Source organism: Ursus arctos, unplaced genomic scaffold, assembly GCF_023065955.2.
Source record: "Ursus arctos isolate Adak ecotype North America unplaced genomic scaffold, UrsArc2.0 scaffold_5, whole genome shotgun sequence".
In the NCBI taxonomy this organism is placed as follows: Eukaryota; Metazoa; Chordata; class Mammalia; order Carnivora; family Ursidae; genus Ursus; species Ursus arctos.
In genome coordinates, this window is record NW_026623067.1 from 42,245,855 (window position 1) to 42,264,043 (window position 18,189).

Sequence of the window (18,189 nt, forward strand, 5' to 3'; positions counted from 1 at the left end):
GTGAAGCAAAATTCAATAGAAATAAAAGGAGATGTAGACAAATCTACAATTGTAGATGGAGACCTCAACATCTTAACAATTTATAACACAAGACAGAAGATATGTATATGTAAATTTTGACACTACCATCAATGAACAGGATCCAATCAACATCTGTAGAATGTTACACCCAACAGCAGAAGATCCATTCTTTTTCAAACACCCTTGAAACATACACCAAGGTAGAATACACCTCTTGGGCCAGAAAACAAGCCTCACATTTTTAAAGAAATGAAATTTTACAGGTGTGTTCTCCAACCAGAGTGGAATCAAAGAGCAGAAAGTGAAATGAATAGCAGAAAGACAGCTGGAAAATCTCCAAACAATTGGAAACTAAACAACACATGCCTAAATAATTCAGGGGTAAAAGATAAAGTCCCAAGGGATATTTTAAAAACACATTGAATGGAATAAAAATGAAAATACACCATATCCAATGTTGTGGAACACAGTTAAAGCAGTGCTAGGAGGGCAATTTATAGCACTAATATATACATTAGAAAAGTGAAAAAGTCTCAAAACAATAATCTAACCCCCCACCTGAAGACCTAGAAAAAGAACAGAAAAATAGATCCGAATCAAGCAGAAGACAGAAATAATAAAAAGCAGAAATCTATAAAACACACCAGTAAAGCAATAGAGAAAATCAATGAAAAGGAGAGCTCGTTCTTTGAAAAGATCAATAAAACTGACAAACACCTAGCAACTGACAAAGAAAAAAGCGAAGACACAAATTACTAGTATCCGGAATAAAACAGAGCCTATTATTAAAGACCAAGAAGGCATCGAAAGGTTAATATGAAAATCTATAAACAATCCTACACATGTAAATTGGACAATTTAGATAAAATGGATCAATTCCTCAAAAACACAAATGACCACAACTCACCCAAAAGAAATACCACATTTGTAATTAAAAATCTCCCTCGAACAGAAATCTTAAGCTCTAAATGGTTTCACTGGAGAATTCTACCAAACATTTAAAGAACACCAACTCAACACAATCTCTTCCAGAGACTGTGGAGTGTTTACCATGTGCTAGGCACTGTTCCATCAGTTTTTACATGTCTTGAGCTCATGTAATCCTTTCAACAACCCTACAATAGAGGCCCTATTATTACTCCCTCCCATATGAACAAAACAAAGGATACCACATAACCAGAACTCCAACTTAGGTTTCTGTGATACATTTGAACAAATCAATGCTCAGATTTCTTGTATTTTAGTCTTCATCTATCACCCAATACATAGTCAAATTTCACTTTTGGAAAGGAAAATTCAGATCTGACGAGGACGTGTTCTTTCAACAAAGAACTTGGGACACTACCATAGTTGGCATTCTCAATAGAAATATGTGTTTTGTAAATAAAAGTAAAGGTTATTCCTGCTGGGAACTGCTGTACAATTTCCATCTAGATGACAGTTAAAACGTATCTGAGAGAATACAACCAGAAAAGAGGTTTATTATTGGAAATGGTAAAAAGCTTTGCTATAGGAGAACCAGCCCCACCACTATAATTACAAGAATCAAGAATCAAAACACTGCTTCATTAATTTTTTCCTTGTGTTTGTTATTTTACCCCATCAAGACTAATTATACCCCTTCCCGTGGCTTTTAACGAGCACCGTAGACCGAGCGCTTAGAAAAGCTGCGGTACATAGGTGTATCTGAACTGCCTCCATTTAGGGACAAAACCGTATGTCAAACACATTATACTGACAAATAAAATTTGCCCGACTAGTGTTTTCACAAAAGAGGAAACACGACTACCTTCCCACAGACGACAGAAAAATAACTTAAGCTTTAATATTTAAGAAATACCCTTCGTACTTACATACCTCCTTCTCGACAACGAAGAGTTGCACGTTCACTCGGCCCTCAAAATAATCCGTGACGCCCCCGATGGCAAGGCTCGCCCGGGTTTAGAGGATATTTGCCCCATTCTGTGTCACAAGATACTGGCAGGCGAGGGCCGTGCTGCTGGGATGCAAGGCCGCCTCTGGGGGACACGGGAAGTCTGGGAGTTCCGGGGACTGGGGTGGCCTACAGCGGGGCTTCCCAAACTTTTCCAAAGAGGAACCTGACTCCCGCTAGCAGAAGAGAGCCCTGGGCATCTGGGATGTGCTAACTGCCAAGTGCTGGCGGAAGGCCGAAGAATGTGTAATGACCGCTCTTCGGTATTTCCAATGGACTGAACCTCGTGCGCACCTGCCATGTTCTAGGCAGCACGTGAAGCAGTGCTCCAAGCAAAAGGACTTTAAGGCTTCTGCTTTTTTTCTAAGTTAAGGCTCCATTCCAATTTTACATTCTACGAAGTTAGATGTTTAATATAAAAACAATGTTTCCTACTAATCTTTGAGAAAAAGGAATGCTTTAAGAAGAGCATCTGCCCATCTACCTTCATGGTAGAGGACTTCAGACATCCCTCACAGAGATGACTGTATATTCCCAAGGGTACAAAAACCCCGTTTTGAAAATTACAGGTGACACTCCCCAGGAAGAGGTTTCCAAGGCAGAACGGGGGGAAATGAAAGCCTGGCTGACACTCTACTCCTCCCCAATTCTTCTCTGCAAAATCCTTGCCTTATTAAGGCCCCAAAACATTGTTAGCACTTATTTTTTCCAGGAGAAATAGTTCTCATAGCACTTGACAGAACAATTAACACCTAAGGAAACAAGTTATAAAGCTAGCTTCTGACTTCGCACATACAAAAAGACTACTTTCCATACTGGAATAGTTCCAATTGTAATCTGATGCTTCGTTTAATCCAATTTAAAACTGTAATTAAAAACTGTAGTCATGAAGTTCCTCAAACGTGACTCCAAGTTTTCCAAAGTCTTTAGATCCAATCATGAAGACACCAGGAGAAAGCTGCATTCAACTTTTTTTTTCTTCTGTGTCTGTGAATATGCACGGAGAAAGGAAGACATGAACTGAGGCTCCAGACCTCCATGGTATGTCCTCCAATTCTCTGAAATGTCATTTGTGCAAGAAAGTACCAGACAACCAAGATCTCCTCATGGTCACCCTAACCTACTCAGTGACAGGTACAACCTTGATAGGTTTTTTCCCCTTTCTCTCTCCCCCTCTCCTTGTCCCATAGCCCCTTTGCAGCAACAAAGACCAGACTCTGGGGTAATGCATTCATTAAGTTCCTTCTGGGTGCTTTAGGTAAGCTTCCTATCCTGGAGACCAGGGCAACTTTTTTTTTTTTTTTTTTGACAGAGTGACAAGAATGACTTTGGTTTTGACGAGATTAATGACTACATCCCTAAACACAAATAACAGAGGAGCTTCAGTCCAGAAAGTAATTTCCCCCAAACCTCTAAAGAAAATCGACAATGCGGTAATTTCCAAGTTGGTGCAATTGATGGACTTTTGAATTTAGGGGGACATCTAAACTCACAGTAAGAAAACAAAAACATGCAAGTGAACAGTTCACATTTTCTCCTTCGTCGTCGGATCTAAAAGTCCAGCCTGGCACCAACACAAAGAAGGAATGATTCCATCAGCAGCGTAACAGATGGCAGGCACGAAATGGCTGTAACCTTCTTTAAGCACGCTGGCGAATAGCTCCATGGAGTTTAATTTACCAGGATGGGGGCTGCTATTTTCTGCCTGGCGCCTCCTGCACGGCAGGCCTGGCCCCAGCTTGGAGAGCTGCGTCTTAGGGTCCAGCCGTGCAGGTTCCCAGGTTAACCCTTCGAGACAAGCAAGGGTCTTGAGTTACTACGGCATCCTTCTTCTGCACTGGATTCTCTTCCAACAAATGCAACCCAAACTTCTGATCATAACAAAGCCAACTGCACACGATGGAGTATTTTTAGGATCGCTTTTCTTCTACTAGCATTGAAGAGACATGGGAGCACTTTTTTCTTGGACAGTAAATCACATTTTTCCGAAGGCCTAGAGGCAAAATTGACCCAAAGGGAGAGGTCTCCTATTGCCAACTCCCTCCTCTAGCTAGCTACGTAAGGGTTCCCACTTATGGAAGAGCAGACATTATTTCTGAAGGTGGTAGGAATTTCCACCCGTGGCTTCTGGATCAGCCGGGGAGCGTTACACGCTCCTGATGCCAGGGCTGTGACCTAGAATCTCTGATGACACAAGCATCAGCAGGTTTTAAATCTACCCAGGGGGTTCTGACTGGCCATCAAGGTATGCAAGAAATACTGCATTTAAATTTTTAAATATTGCATTTTATATTTCTAGAAATTGTTGCAACAAGTTAATATAATTTCTATTCTGAGCCCCCATCACACTGGGCTTGTCATTGTTAGGATTCCTTCTCTATGTGCCAACCTCTCCAATGCTTGTGTGAAGGTTCTCTGGGGCTTGCAGAATTAATCCACACTAGTTAGCATGCCCCACCCAGACGTCAGGGAAATACTACCCTGCAGCCAAGGAATGCCCTTGGACTGGGCTGTGATGAACAGAACAGTCTGAAAGTAAGGATGTTTCTGCCTGAATATCCTGTACAAGCATTATGCGAAGTTCCCACGTGGCTCGGATGAGGAGGCGGTCTCCTGCGGGGCAGCTCCCCCTTTTTATACATAAGGCTGATCCTACAGAGAACTGGTTGTCTTCCAAAAGGTATGATGTGCCCCTCACTAATTCAGACAGGATCATCCACACCGTGCAATCTGCTGGTGAGGCTTCAGGGCCACCAAGCTATACGTGTTGATCTCTCCACTATGTGTCCTGGGCTGATTTTTTTCGGCATCCTTTAAATAAGCAACCACTGTCTGATTTACTCAGGAGGTTCGTGCATCTGGTCTTCCCATCAACTGGTGCCCACCGTTGCCATCTGTCCGTAGAACGTCAGTGCAGGCCTCCTAGAAACCCCTGGATCAAGTCAAAACAGAAGATAAAGGCTGCCTTTTCTTGAATACAACAGGTGCTCCACAAATGCTGGCTGAACTAAGGTGTCTACCTCTAAGGGCACCGGGGCTCTAATAAAAGAAAAGCATCGACAGGGCCTGGACAGGGCATTCTGGAAGCAAGGCACAGAAAGCCACTCAAGTTCATCTAAGTGAAAGGCAGACAGGTGAAAGGATCGCGTGCAAATCTCACAGAAACAAAGTACAGAAAGCAGGGGCTGGGGGCGCCTGGGTGGCACAGCAGTTAAGCGTCTGCCTTCGGCTCAGGGCGTGATCCTGGCGTTGTGGGATCGAGCCCCACATCAGGCTCCTCCGCTATGAGCCTGCTTCTTCCTTTCCCACTCCCCCTGCTTGTGTTCCCTCTCTCGCTGGCTGTCTCTATCCCTGTCAAATAAATAAATAAAATCTTAAAAAAAAAAAAAAAAAGAAAGCAGGGGCTGTGTCTCCCACGCTCTAGGGGGTCACATGATTTCACGCTGCTGTGTCTGCACTGTGCTTCATTCCTTCTCTCCTGGCCCACCCTGGACCTTTGCTCCATTTGCACACGGCCCACTCAGATCACTCAAAGGAGCCTCTGCTTGCTTCCGGGAGAAGTGCAACAGCTCACCTTGGGGGACACGGGGAGCTAACATCATCTGGCTGGTGTAACACTCGCAACTGGGGCTGCTGTAAAGGACTGGGGTCATCACTACCAACCATGGACACAAGCTCTGCTGGGTGACGTGATACCCCAAGAAACTAAAGATCATGCATAAGAACTAGTCATAACACCTTTATTTCAGAATGTCTACAGGATCGAATCTCATAGCCATACAACTAATTTATAGCTCCAAATCACAATAATACTGAATCAAAAATACTATGATTACACAAAAATGTGGCCGAGAGATGTTCGTTTGAATTTAATGTACTTAACGTTTCACACCATACAACTGCACATACAAAAACACAAACACGGCTGCGGGAGACAATGGCTTCTAGGTCAAAAGACATCACTTTCAGCAACATCTCACTTACCTTGAGGTCAAAGATCTGACAAGTGTAGCTGAGAAATCAGGAAGGTACAGGAAAAGAGTACAATATTGTCACCAGGTCAATGCAGCAACGTTCGTTCGTTTTACTGTTCTCAGAAAAGCCCTTCGAATCCTGTTTACTGTTACTTGAGACGTACAGCATGCAGTGACATGAGTTCCCAACCCCAGACAGAACGAGAGGAAGCTTCCCAGGGGCAGGCGACAGTAACCACTGCAGAGCTCAAAGAGCAGAGCCATTTGGTGGAGGGGCTTTAACAAACCCAAAGAGGGCCTGAAACAATGAAAAACATAAAGGATGACCATAACATTTTTTCATTATTTCTACGAGATTGTACACAAAAGCAGGGAAATGTATACTAAGAGTTACAATGTAAATGGTTCAAATAAAGGAAAAAAGATGTGTGACTTAAAAGAACCACCTTGACTTGTCTATACCACGAACCCTACAATGTCTGACAAATGGGATATTATTACCACATATATACTGCTTATAAAATACACAAAGCAATTTATATAAAAAGAATACAGCGCCTTTTTTATCCACATATGATTGAAGCCATAAAAGCACCTTCATGGTAAAAGCACCTCAATCATGAAGGGACAGCCTCAGTCAGCTTACCTCTGCATTAAGAACTTTATATTGCATCCTGAGCGGTCAAGTCTATTGATCGGTGGGCCCAAATGACCACAAAACCTTTTTACATGCTACGAGGGCAAGAACACGGCCCCGAAATCAGCGTTTCTCAAAATATGGTCTGTGGAACAGCACAACTGAATCTCCTGGTGAATTCGCTTTAAAGTGTAGATCCCCCCGTCCCAAATGCAGTTTCATGAATCCTAATCTCTGAGGGAGGGTCTGGGAGCCTACAGTTTAGCACTCTTCCCCGAGGATTTCTGGGACAAGTAGAAGTGTGGCCATCACTCTACAAAATCATCATCTTGAAGTATAGGCTCAAGGGCACCGGGGTGGCTCAGTCGGTTAAGGGTCTGACTCTTGATCTCAGCTCAGGTCCTGATCCCAGGGTTGTGAGTTCAAGCCCTCGTTGGGCTCCAGGCTGGGCTTTTTTTTTTTTTTTTTCCTAAATGAAGTGTAGGCTAGGCCGCCCAGTCAGGAGGCAACTGGCCGGTCTGTGAATTAACCCCTTCCCACACTTATTCCTAAGATGCCCAGTAGGGTGGAACTCCTGGTTTTGACATTTCTCACAGGAAAAGGATTCTGACATAAAATAAAAATAAACTCTAACAAGCTCTAATTAATTTTAAAAAGAGCATAAGATTTTTAAGCCATATATGTGAAGCTCAAAGCAATGGATGCCTGCAGAGTATTAAAAAAGAAATACTGAGTGACCGGAAGTTTTCTGGGAATGGGAAGAAAATACATCTCAAAGCTGTCCTGCAGAAGAGGCAGAATGCAGCTGACATCCAGAATGGGAAAATGCAAATCTATTAAAAATTGGCTGGGGTGTTTAAGCCAGGTCTTAACACTTTTGAGGCAGAGGCTGAAAACTACTGGCAAACACGTTTTGTATGGCCGGCACAATGTTTTAAACAATTGTGAATTATCGCCAACCTGTAAAAACTGGGAGAATTCTTCTCTTTCAAATAATCTGTCTTTTCCTACCAAACTGGAAATTGGAATCACTTGAAAAGCCAGCTACACGGTTACAGTGTGGGGGAGCCGGGCAGCAGCTGCCCACCTTTACACAGGTGTGCGTCCCCACAGTGTCCCAGTGGCCACCTGCCCGAGTGACTCATGAGATCACCTGCCAGGTGCCCAAAGCCATTTGCACTGGCCACCCCGGCTCCAGGCAATTAGGGCAAAAATTCCGTCTCTCTGGTGCTTCACTCTTTCTAGTTCTAACAAAAATTCTTGCTACAAAGATCCTTTCCTACTTTAGAAGTGTTGAGAAAGAAATCAGGTAATGTCTGAAAATCACCTAGAATTCACTACAGCATTCTCATCCCTAGCTGCCTACTGGAACCACCCAGGGAGCTTTAAAAAATACGGACGCTGGGTTCCACCCCCGGAGATTCTGCTATATTGCTCTGGCCAAAATCCGGGCAGCAGGGGGTGGTACCTAGAGCTCCCCAGGCGGTTCTAATGAACACCCAAGGCTGAGAACTGCCGTCAGAGGATGCACGTTGCTGAGTATGAAGCATTAAGTTCATTCCAATGTCAACCTCCAAATACGGATTTCTAACCTCTCACCTTTGGGATAATTGACATCACCTTTTATTTCCTGAAATGGGCTATTATCCCAAAAGCCTACCAAATGCCATTTACAACCTGGAAAAGGAAGTCAAAGTGTGCTCTGGTTTCTACCATTCTTTTTCCCTCCAACACACCTGAAGAATGAAAAAAATGAGAATTATCCTAAGGGACAAAACTCAAGCAGCACAAACAGCTCAAATACAATAAGAAGCAGCTCACGCTGGCAGGCTTGTATGAAAAAATGAAATTGCTTTGAAATTCATCACTTGCACTAAGTGGAAAAATTTTCAAATATTAAAAAACAAGCACGATTTCCCCCAGTCTTGCCAGTAATGGCCCAATTTTTATCTTAAGCAGATAAATTCCAAATTACTGCCTCTCTTCAAGCTTTCTGTTACGTAGTGTGCGTTTATATTTTGGCTTCCAATCACGGGAAATGCAAACTACCGTCACCTAATTTTCAAACAGTAATACTACCTTACAATACATCTGAAAAGTACATTTTCAAAATGGTTTCACATAATAATGACTTCTGTTTACGAGACTTCTACTCTGCAAGAGGTAGTAGCATACTGCACTTGGTAGATGTGACCTCGAATCAGCCCAACAACCTCACGAAGTTCATCCTATAACCCCGTTGTACAATTAAAAATAAGGAGCTTCAGAAAGATTGAAAATTATGTAAATGACCGATCACTGAGCAGTGGGTGGCAACACCTGCACTCAAACACAGGCCTGTCAAATTCCCACACCTGTGCTTTTTGCAATAACCCACCCCCCCGCCCTTCTGTGTTTAATCATCACGAGACAGACATCTGTGCCCAGTTCTCCCCACTTGCCAGTGAAACACAGAGAGGGATCGGCTCCACATCTCACAATGCCAAAGTTACACCCTGCCTCCCTGCTCTCCACGCAATGTTCTTTCAGAAGACCAAATCCCACAGCTGACATGTTACGTTACAGAAGCTATACTGATGGCCCTCGGGTAGTACTTATGGGTAGATATCAAATGCTCCCGATTTCTGAGAATCAAACATTACTCTAAATCTGGCATAGCTTCAACATAGGCCCGGTACGTTCCTTTCTGTTGTAGGCCACCTATGCATCAAGTATCAGGTTCAACTCCTTTATCGGTCCCAAAATCTTCTCATGAAACCTATGAGCAATAATGCTGATAACATACGGGCACAAGTGCCACTTGCCAGGCCTCTAGCCCGTCCTTGGCTTCCCTGACACCATCACCAGGCAATCAGCAGGACATCCTGAAGAAGGGCAGACGTCACCTTCTCTGGATTTTTTCCTTTATTTGTAAATCATAAAGATACTGTGTCATAAAAATCCACCTAGAAGGTCTCATGTCCAAGAGGGCCACTAGCTGAGTCAGGCTCCCAGGGGAGGATAGAGTTTCACACCCTGGCACGGAGGTCTCCTCTTCTTTAAGCTGCCGACACTGTATCCTTAAGCTTGTATTTGGAAAACTGCATCAGTGATGTGTTACGGCCAAGAAGGGATTCTCGAGCAAAAGTAGCATAACACAGCTCCCCTGCAAGAGAAAGCAAACAGGCCTTATTACCTAATAAACATGTCTCGCCAATCAATACTTATTTGCCTCTTTTCTGAAGCAACTCTTAAAAGTCACTTGAATTCTAGCACTATGGATAATTCTTGAAGAAACTGCATTTCTGCCTCCTAATGATCTTTGAACAAAGCTAGCACCTGATTAAGTCCAGCGACCCAGAGGAGCTGGTTCAAAGGGGAGTTAAGACAGATCTAAAACTGAGGGCTTAATCATTCCAGTGTGAAAGAACTCTGCCATGTTATCAAACCTCACCAAGCTGCCGGAGGCAAGAACAAACAGATGTCAGGGCTATTTGTTTTATTCAAAAATGACAGGAAATCAAAAGTCTATCAAATGGATATGTCAGCAGCAACACCATGAGCATATTGGTTAGTGAGATTTACGCACCTCCATTCTGGCTCATGACAAAATCACCTTCGAAGCTTTCTAATTTTCAAATGCCCACGTGGATACACAGGCCAGAGAGTTCTGGGGAGTAGCTTGAGGACTGGGCACCACATACAAGATGGTCACAGTCTATGTGAATTTAAATCATGCAAATCTGAAATGTGGTATGATATAAAAATAGTAAATAATGTCTCCCCGTGCACAATCATCCAAATCCCACAGAATTTTTTTTTTTTTTAAATTAAGAACTGCAAAATTCCCGACTGGCAAATGGAGCCCACCGTACACAGGACCTAGACTCCCGCCGCATCGCGGGGCTGCTTTATCTGCTAAACAAAATGCCTACATTTCTACTCCATGATGCATGTGCACTGGGACTTCACGAGCAATGGTAACGATGACTGTTGCTGCTAGTTTAACTTCACTGTTGTGATCATTTCAATGCTTTTTTAGGCCTTAAAATAAAATCATCCGAGTGGTGAGGTTAGCGCTAATACAGGGAGACTAAACTGTCACACTATTAACTTTGAAATACAGGTAACATGCGGTCCAATGCTATATAAAAAAGGCTAAACAACCACCACAAGGCTCCTTGATCCTTAGGATGGGGCATGCTCGAACCTAGGGGATAGAAAGCTTTTCCTTAAAGGATCAGACAGGAAATATTTTAAGTCTTGCAGGAGGCGAGCTCTGTCACAGCTATTGACTCGGCGGGTCTTGCAGTCCAAACAAAGCCAGCGACATAGCTGTGTTCCAATAAAACTTTATCTACAAAAGCAGAGAGCAGGTTGGATTTGGCCTGAGGGCAGTAACTGACTGACCCTCTACAGCCTTAGACCTGATACCGACCCCCCTCCTTTAAATGTGACATTTTATTGCTCATAAAAACAACCATTCTTCCATTTTAACAACCATTCTTCCATTTTCCATAGAGCCAATTTTGAGAAAAGAAGTTCCATTAAAACAGGCATATTTCAAGCTTGCCAAAACTTTGTAATAATAGTCAACAAAAAAAAGGGAGCAATAAGCTGGCAAAAACACGGCCAGCAACATCAAAGCCTTAAAATGTTCTATATCATCTTTTTTGCCATGCTTACATAACTATGTATTTGTCAAAACTCACCAAACTGTATGCTTAAAATTGGTCTATTTATTTGTACATAAATAATACTTCAATAAAATGGATATTGAAAAAATGCTTATAGCCTCGGCAACACGTTCTAATTTGGGTTAGATTTATGTGGTAACAGTGTGTGTGTGTGTGTATATATATATATATATATATATATATATATATATCCCTTACTTCACATTTGCCCCCCTGGGTCATGAATTAAAAGAGCCTGAATTACGTAAATCCTTCAAAACCCCTGTTGCATTAAATGCCCTGAATACAACTGTCCCACACTAAAATCCCGGTAGTCCCCAAACCTCAACCACTTCACTTGAAAGACAGTAAGTTGGTTTTAGAAACAATGTAAAGCCCCGAGTTCATGGCTTGACTTTCAATCACAGTAAAAAAAAAAAAAACAGAGGGGCGCCTGGGTGGCTCAGTCCTTAAGCCTCTGCCTTCGGCTCAGGGTGTGATCCCAGGGTCCTGGGATCGAGCCCCGCATTGGGCTCCTCTGCTGGGAGCCTGCTTCTTCCTCTCCCACTTCCCCTGCTGTGTTCCCTCTCTCACTGGCTGTCTCTCTCTCTGTCAAATAAATAAATAAAATCTTAAAAAAAAAAAATAAAGAAAAAACACAAGAACATGGGTAATTTATGGCAATAGGTGATGCTTGTTGAATTTCCTCGTTTCACTTAAAATCAAAAACACAAGTTGGTGTGAGGGTCATCTCTGTTCTTTTCAGCTGTCTTTCCTCCAGGGTGGAGCATGTCACCACTTAAGAAAGAAAAAAAAAAGTTAAACAGCACGTGGCTGGGATGCTAACATCAAGGAAAAGACACACAAGAAAATCATTCCTCCGATTAATCTAAAGGCAACAAAATCCGTGACGACAATTTGAAGACCCCAGCTATTAGCTTGCTCAGGGCCCTTGTATTTCATCTGTCTCCACTCAGAGACGAGACCTCATCTAAAGCAACTGTTCTCAAAGCGAGAGCCCTGGGCCAGCAGCATCGCCATCACCTGGCAGCCCGCTAGAAATACAAATCCTCGGACGGCACCCCAGACCTACTGACTCAGAAACTCTGAGAGTGGGGCCCATCGCGCTATGTCTAACAGATGCCCCAGATGATTCTGAGAGTCAAGGACGCTCCAAATCATTAATCTGAAGTTTGAAAAACAATATATACTTGTAAGTGGAGTCCCGTCACGTTCTCTCATTTAACTTGGAGCTGACCTTAGACCTCACCCTTTGGGATAAGATGGGATCCACGCTCCAGGACGTGAGCTCTAGGGCTACTTGCGAGCCTCACAAAAATGCCTCAAAATTCGTTTTCAAAGAACAGAGTAGGTGTAGGAAGGCAGCATATTTCGATTCTGCTTCAACATTTTTGAGCACCTGCCATGTGCCGTGCTTGTGCTAAATGAAATTATCTTATTTAGCCTCCCCAGTCATGAATAAATCTGTTTCCAGGCCTGGCTAGCACGCGTTCAATGCCGAATGAAAAACTTGTACATAAATGTTCATTTTGCTTCTCCTTTGGTTAATTGTTCTCAGACTTTATTGTACATCACAATTAGAGTCCAAGGTTGCTGCTACGAAACCAAGCGTACTATAGTTTTAAGCCAACATAAGGAAATCTGAGGTAATGATGAATTACCCAAGACAATGCTTGCTTTACTCAAGTTAAAAATTCAAGTTCAGGGGCGCCTGGGTGGCACAGCGGTTAAGCGTCTGCCTTCGGCTCAGGGCGTGATCCCGGCGTTATGGGATCGAGCCCCACATCAGGCTCCTCCGCTACGAGCCTGCTTCTTCCTCTCCCACTCCCCCTGCTTGTGTTCCCTCTCTCGCTGGCTGTCTCTATCTCTGTCGAATAAATAAACAAAATCTTTAAAAAAAAAAAAAATGCAAGTTCAATAAATTTGGTCAGATGCAAATCCATCGTACTCATTTATTTTAGGCTCTGGTTCTCTCTTAAATAACTTCATTCTGTCCCTTCTGCGATGGAGACCATTCTCCTTCATGTGGACAATAAAATGCTTAAGGGAAACTTAAGGGAAAAAAAAACTAAGTAATTCTAAAAACCCCCTGCTACCTGTGACCCCGACAGGATTTGTCCTCAACAAGAGGTGGCAGGTGCCTTTCCAGCATCCTCCGCACAAAGCACGCAGTGTTAGGCATGGCACCCTTACCCAGAGCCCAAGAATACTCTCAAGACGTCAGAATCCTTCTCTATAGCGTTTCAGGCGGCCACTCCCAACCAGTACAAGTATTTATGACCAATAAAACACACTGATTTCCCTGGCCAATCAAAACATGCCCCTGTTCTGTTTCTCTTCCTGCTTCAAATACAGCTTTTAAACCCCTTCTTTCACTGTTCCCAGAACAATAAAATTAAGCTTCAGCTAATCCTGAACCGCGGTCTACAAATCTATGGCACCTTGAGGGTCGCAATCATGCTGGATTGTGCTGAGCGGTTTAAACCATTTGAATGCAGTTGTAACCCAGCACGTGGTACCAAACTGCTCTGAAAATCAAAGAACGAAGTCAATGAAGGTACTGAAGAGATAACGGACCACCTGTGAGACAGGCTTCTCTGCCCCTAACCGGAGAATGTACGGCCCGAGTAGCCCAGGGAGGCTGATGCCTAAAACAGGGCTTGCAAGCAGGAAAACATGGCTGGAGGAAATAATTCTGATTTTGCTTTTGATACTCACTGACGATTCTCTATTCGGCTAAGGGGGCACCACACTGTTCCTTCAGCAGCATCTCCATTATTCTAATTCCCTAGAGAGAGAAGAAAGACTCATGAGAACGCACAGTTCGCGCACAAGCACTTTTATATCCGTCACGACCCTTTCCCTTCAAGGAATCCAAATCACGGCCCTATATGCATTTCAGAAAAGTAAGCCCATAATCATACCTTACATTTTCATAATATTTTCCTCACCAGTTTCACCTACCTTTTCTCTACATGGGCTCAGAATTAGTCAAGGGAAGTGGGCACAGGAGAGTTCAGAATCTCCATTTTAAACATAAGAAAACAGGCCAAGAGAAGGTAAGTCACTTCTTGAAAGTAGCCCAGCTGCTAAGTGGCATTGCCAGAGCTGGAACATAATGGCAATAACGAGTATTTATTGAGCACTTACGAATGCGCTACGCTGGCTGCCCAGGTTTTCGTGAGCATGGTCCTGAGTAGTGGGTGCAGGGTGCACCACGGAGACCCCTTCAGCACCGGGCACCTCTTCCCCACCTGCCAGCACTGGAGGCACAGTCACCCTCAGCCACACGGAGCTGCCTTAGCTGAGGCCATGTCCCCTCTCCAGCAGCGGCCCACATCCAAGGACTGGTGGATACAGGGGTCTACAGGCCCAGCCCCCTTCCCTCAACTCCAGCAACCATGAAGGACATCCCATTTCTAGAGGTCCCCGTGGGATCAGCTGAGACCTTCACCACAACAACACACAGTTCAAAGTCTCCTCCTGCCTGACCCTATTTCCCCCACTCCCTCTAGCAAGGGCTGTTCCTGAGGGCCCTCTCCAGTCACCCTCTGCACAAAAGTCTCCATCTCTGAGTTTAATACACACAAAACCCCTGAACAAGTACTATTCTTACTCCCATTTTACAGATGAGTTAGTTAACATTAATTCCAAGAGGTTTAAGCAATTTTCCCAAAATCCTACATCTGTTGAGTAATAATGCAAGGAAAGAACAAAGCCATTCTGTTCTGGCTTCAGAGGTTCCCCTGACCCTTCTCACATGCTCATTCCACAAATGCACATCCCGACCTGTCCATGCACCCACCTTGCCAGTCAAAATCTGCCCAAAGGAAAGAGGAAAGCAGACACTCCCTCTTTCCTCATTCAAGAGCAAGTTCTGCAGACCAGGGGATAAACCTTCACAAAAAGACAGGATGATGACGTAATTATGAACGAGAGGTTTAAGGAGGTCAGAGCAGGGGGAATGGGAGACACTGTTCTCAGGAACTAGAAAGTAGTTTACAGGGAACAGGAATAATCTAAGCTAACTTAAAACACAGGTCCCCAGGCCGCTCCCAGGAAGACTCTGATTTAATAGGGCTCAAGCAGGCCCCAGGGCTGTGCACCTTTAGCAAGCACGCAGGTAAGGCCCGTGATCAGGCAGGTCTGGTAGACAGGGAGCTTCTGGAGAAAGGCGGGGGCTTCCTACCAGGGGTTTACTCTGTGGCACGGCAAGGGAGTGAGCCCCTAGAGAAGACCATAAAATATACGGAGTGCCAGAGTACACCAAACAAAATGTAACATATCCTTGCGGTTTCCGATGCTCCTTCCGCTTGTGGCCAGCCATCGCCACAAAGACTGCCCCGGTCCTACAAGGAAGAAGTACCACTTAAAGGATCCTGACAGAATGCTGAGAAGCACAGAGTGGGGGTGAACCAACGCTGCAAACTCTAAGACCAGGAGCATGGCTGTCAGAGTTGGGAGAGCCGGGCTCTGGTCACAGTACCGCCAGTTATTCTGGGGGTACTTTAGCTGAGTCACTTTTTACCAAGGAGTAACTGCGACTGGAGAGCTGAGGGGACAGCAAGGCCAAAGGGGTAGTGCAGCTGCACACCAGAACTGGGAGGGGGACCCACGGAAGCACACAGGGATCCCCACGCCTTACTGAGACCCACACCGTCAGCATGTCTGGGCCTGGAGCCTGGAACCTCTAGATTTATAATGTATCTCATGTGGTTCTGAAGCACAACTGGTTCATTTACTAGAATTTGTGAATGGCAGCCTGACACCACCTCGAAGATCCCCTCCGGCCCTGCCAGTCTGGGAATGCGTTTCGGAAGATATGATACACATGGTCCTCTGGTCCTCTTGGAGCTACTCTCCTTGCAAAGAAATAGGGGGTAAAGAGGAGAGGGGGGACGAAACCACCAGTGCAATGAAATTTAACCTAATTCTTACCCTAAGATCTAATTGCACTCATTTCTGCTCTCATTCATTCATCAACAGATCCACTCAACAAATATTATGTACCTACTGTGTGCACTGGAGATTAAACGGTGAACAAACAAGACAGAGCCCCTGCCCACAGGGAGCTTACAATCTAGTAGTTTTCATACCCCTTGTTTCCATTTGTTTGTTTCAACAAAACCCTGAACAATAATTAAATGCCTTCCCTCTATTTTCAGGAAGAATAAAAACGGCCATGTTGATTCCATTGCAACCTCCTTTTTGCATAAATCTGGTGGTATGTCTTTAAAAACAGGAAAGTGCACTCTCTCCTTAGGAAGTGAGCACTGGTGAACTCTACCCATCCGTCTAAATTAAGAATGCCACCACTTACCGAGCTGAACACTAATTGACATAAGTGAAGACTGTGAGGTTTGCCTTGGGAATTGAAAGACGTTATTTATTGAATCAATTATGTTCACAATGTGACAGTTGATTTTTCTTTCCCTTTTTTCCCCCTCTCTCCTACCACTTTAGTCTTTTTAAGGAGAACAGTTAGAAATAGAAGGTGGAGAATGGGGGCAGAGAGAGAGAGACCTATAAAGTGAATTTAAAAAAAAAAACAAAAACCCTAACAGGGAGGCCAAACCATTATTTATTACCTCTCTTTAGTATGGAGAGACCAAATAAAAGCCCAATCGATAGAGTCCTTTCAAATAAAGTTCCAATGCTTAAAACTCAACCCCTAGGAGATCAGGCTTAAAGAGGCTAAATTTACACCACTTATCACACAACCATGCCTGAAATGCAGAGCAAACATTAAGCGAATCCACCTTCATAGATACGGCTTAAAAGCTTTTTGGACTGACGAACCATAAACCAGCTTGATTTTATTATGCCTTCCCCTCTGAGATTTTTTTCTATTACAAGGCTATCTTCCCTATTGCCAATGCACAGATAAGGGAGCCCTCTCACGGTCTCATTTCCCTAATACCAACACTGCGCGGGCCGAGCACAGCCCCACAAAGGCGTCCCGGAGTCTCACAGACTGAAAACACTTCACAGCTCCCCCGTGCTAAGAGTCTCGGAGAAACAGCTGATTATTGTGGGAACCAAAAAGCTTGTCTGAAGGGGAGCTGGAAGAAACTAGACTAAAGGTGGCTGGATCCAGACGGTGTCTTTAATCTGTTCTCCAACTGACGCTTCCTTAAGAAGTCCTGATTGACCTAGGAGGTCCCAAAGAGAGTGCTAGTTCTCAAGCAGCTCTCTAACGACAAAACAAGAACTGCTCACTTAACTACCACAGCAATCAAAGATGGGTGCAGAATCTGGCACACAAAAGGGTCCTTGTTTTGATGGATTACAAGACTGATAAACTGATTACTTTCAAAGGCCAGGCTGAAAGAGTCTGAATTTTAGCATTACAGCAGCGTCCTGCCCGGTAGTTAGCATTCTTCAAAGTGCAGTCGGAAACAAGCACTGCCCAGGAGATTGAAGAACAGAACAAGGAAAGAATAAAGAATGAAAGTATTAGAAAAAAAAAAAGTGGGAAAGAATGATGTGAAAAGAATTTGACAGCAGAGGTAGGACCTAAAATGGGTCCCGAAGAATCTGGATTAGCCACGAGGGGTTCACAAAGTGCAATAATGTCAAATGCTGAAGGTCGCATTATAAAACCACTCACACCTTCGATAAAAACATTTACATCAAGCTGACCTCACTTCTTTTTCTATTTTTTTCATTGTTGGTTTACACAAAACTTTCTTCGAATCTTTTCGTTTACTCTGTGTAGAATCATAACATATGAATAAAATGAAGGATGAGAATATGTCACTCCCTGCTGCAACCCTTCCAGAGTGTCCCACTGCTCTTAAAATACATGCACACTCACTATCATGGCTCCAGGGATTTCCCAGGCCGCTCAGTGCCCTGCGCAGACACAGGCCTGCTTTCCATTCAGGCAACAGGCTCAGTTCCTTTCTCTTTCACACACTGCTCCCTCCAGCAGGAACATCTCCAGAT

General features: G+C 43.9%; 1 protein-coding gene across 4 annotated transcripts in view; it reads right to left on the reverse strand.

Moving 5' to 3' along the window:
* Positions 1 to 5,680: 5,680 nt before the first annotated feature.
* The window catches only part of PRELID2 (PRELI domain containing 2), a 68,506-nt gene continuing 55,997 nt past the window's right edge, over positions 5,681 to 18,189 (reverse strand). For 3 of the 4 annotated variants that reach the window (XM_026498996.4, XM_026498999.4, XM_048220906.2), the window contains 2 exons: positions 13,960 to 14,029; positions 5,681 to 9,710 (listed from right to left, as the gene is read on the reverse strand). In XM_026498996.4, the coding sequence (XP_026354781.1) occupies positions 13,970 to 14,029 (60 nt within the window). In that variant the 3' untranslated portion in view covers positions 5,681 to 9,710; positions 13,960 to 13,969. Of the gene's footprint in view, positions 9,711 to 10,133; positions 10,288 to 13,959; positions 14,030 to 18,189 lie in introns of all 4 variants that reach the window. The other variant, XR_008957482.1, reaches the window with a different exon arrangement.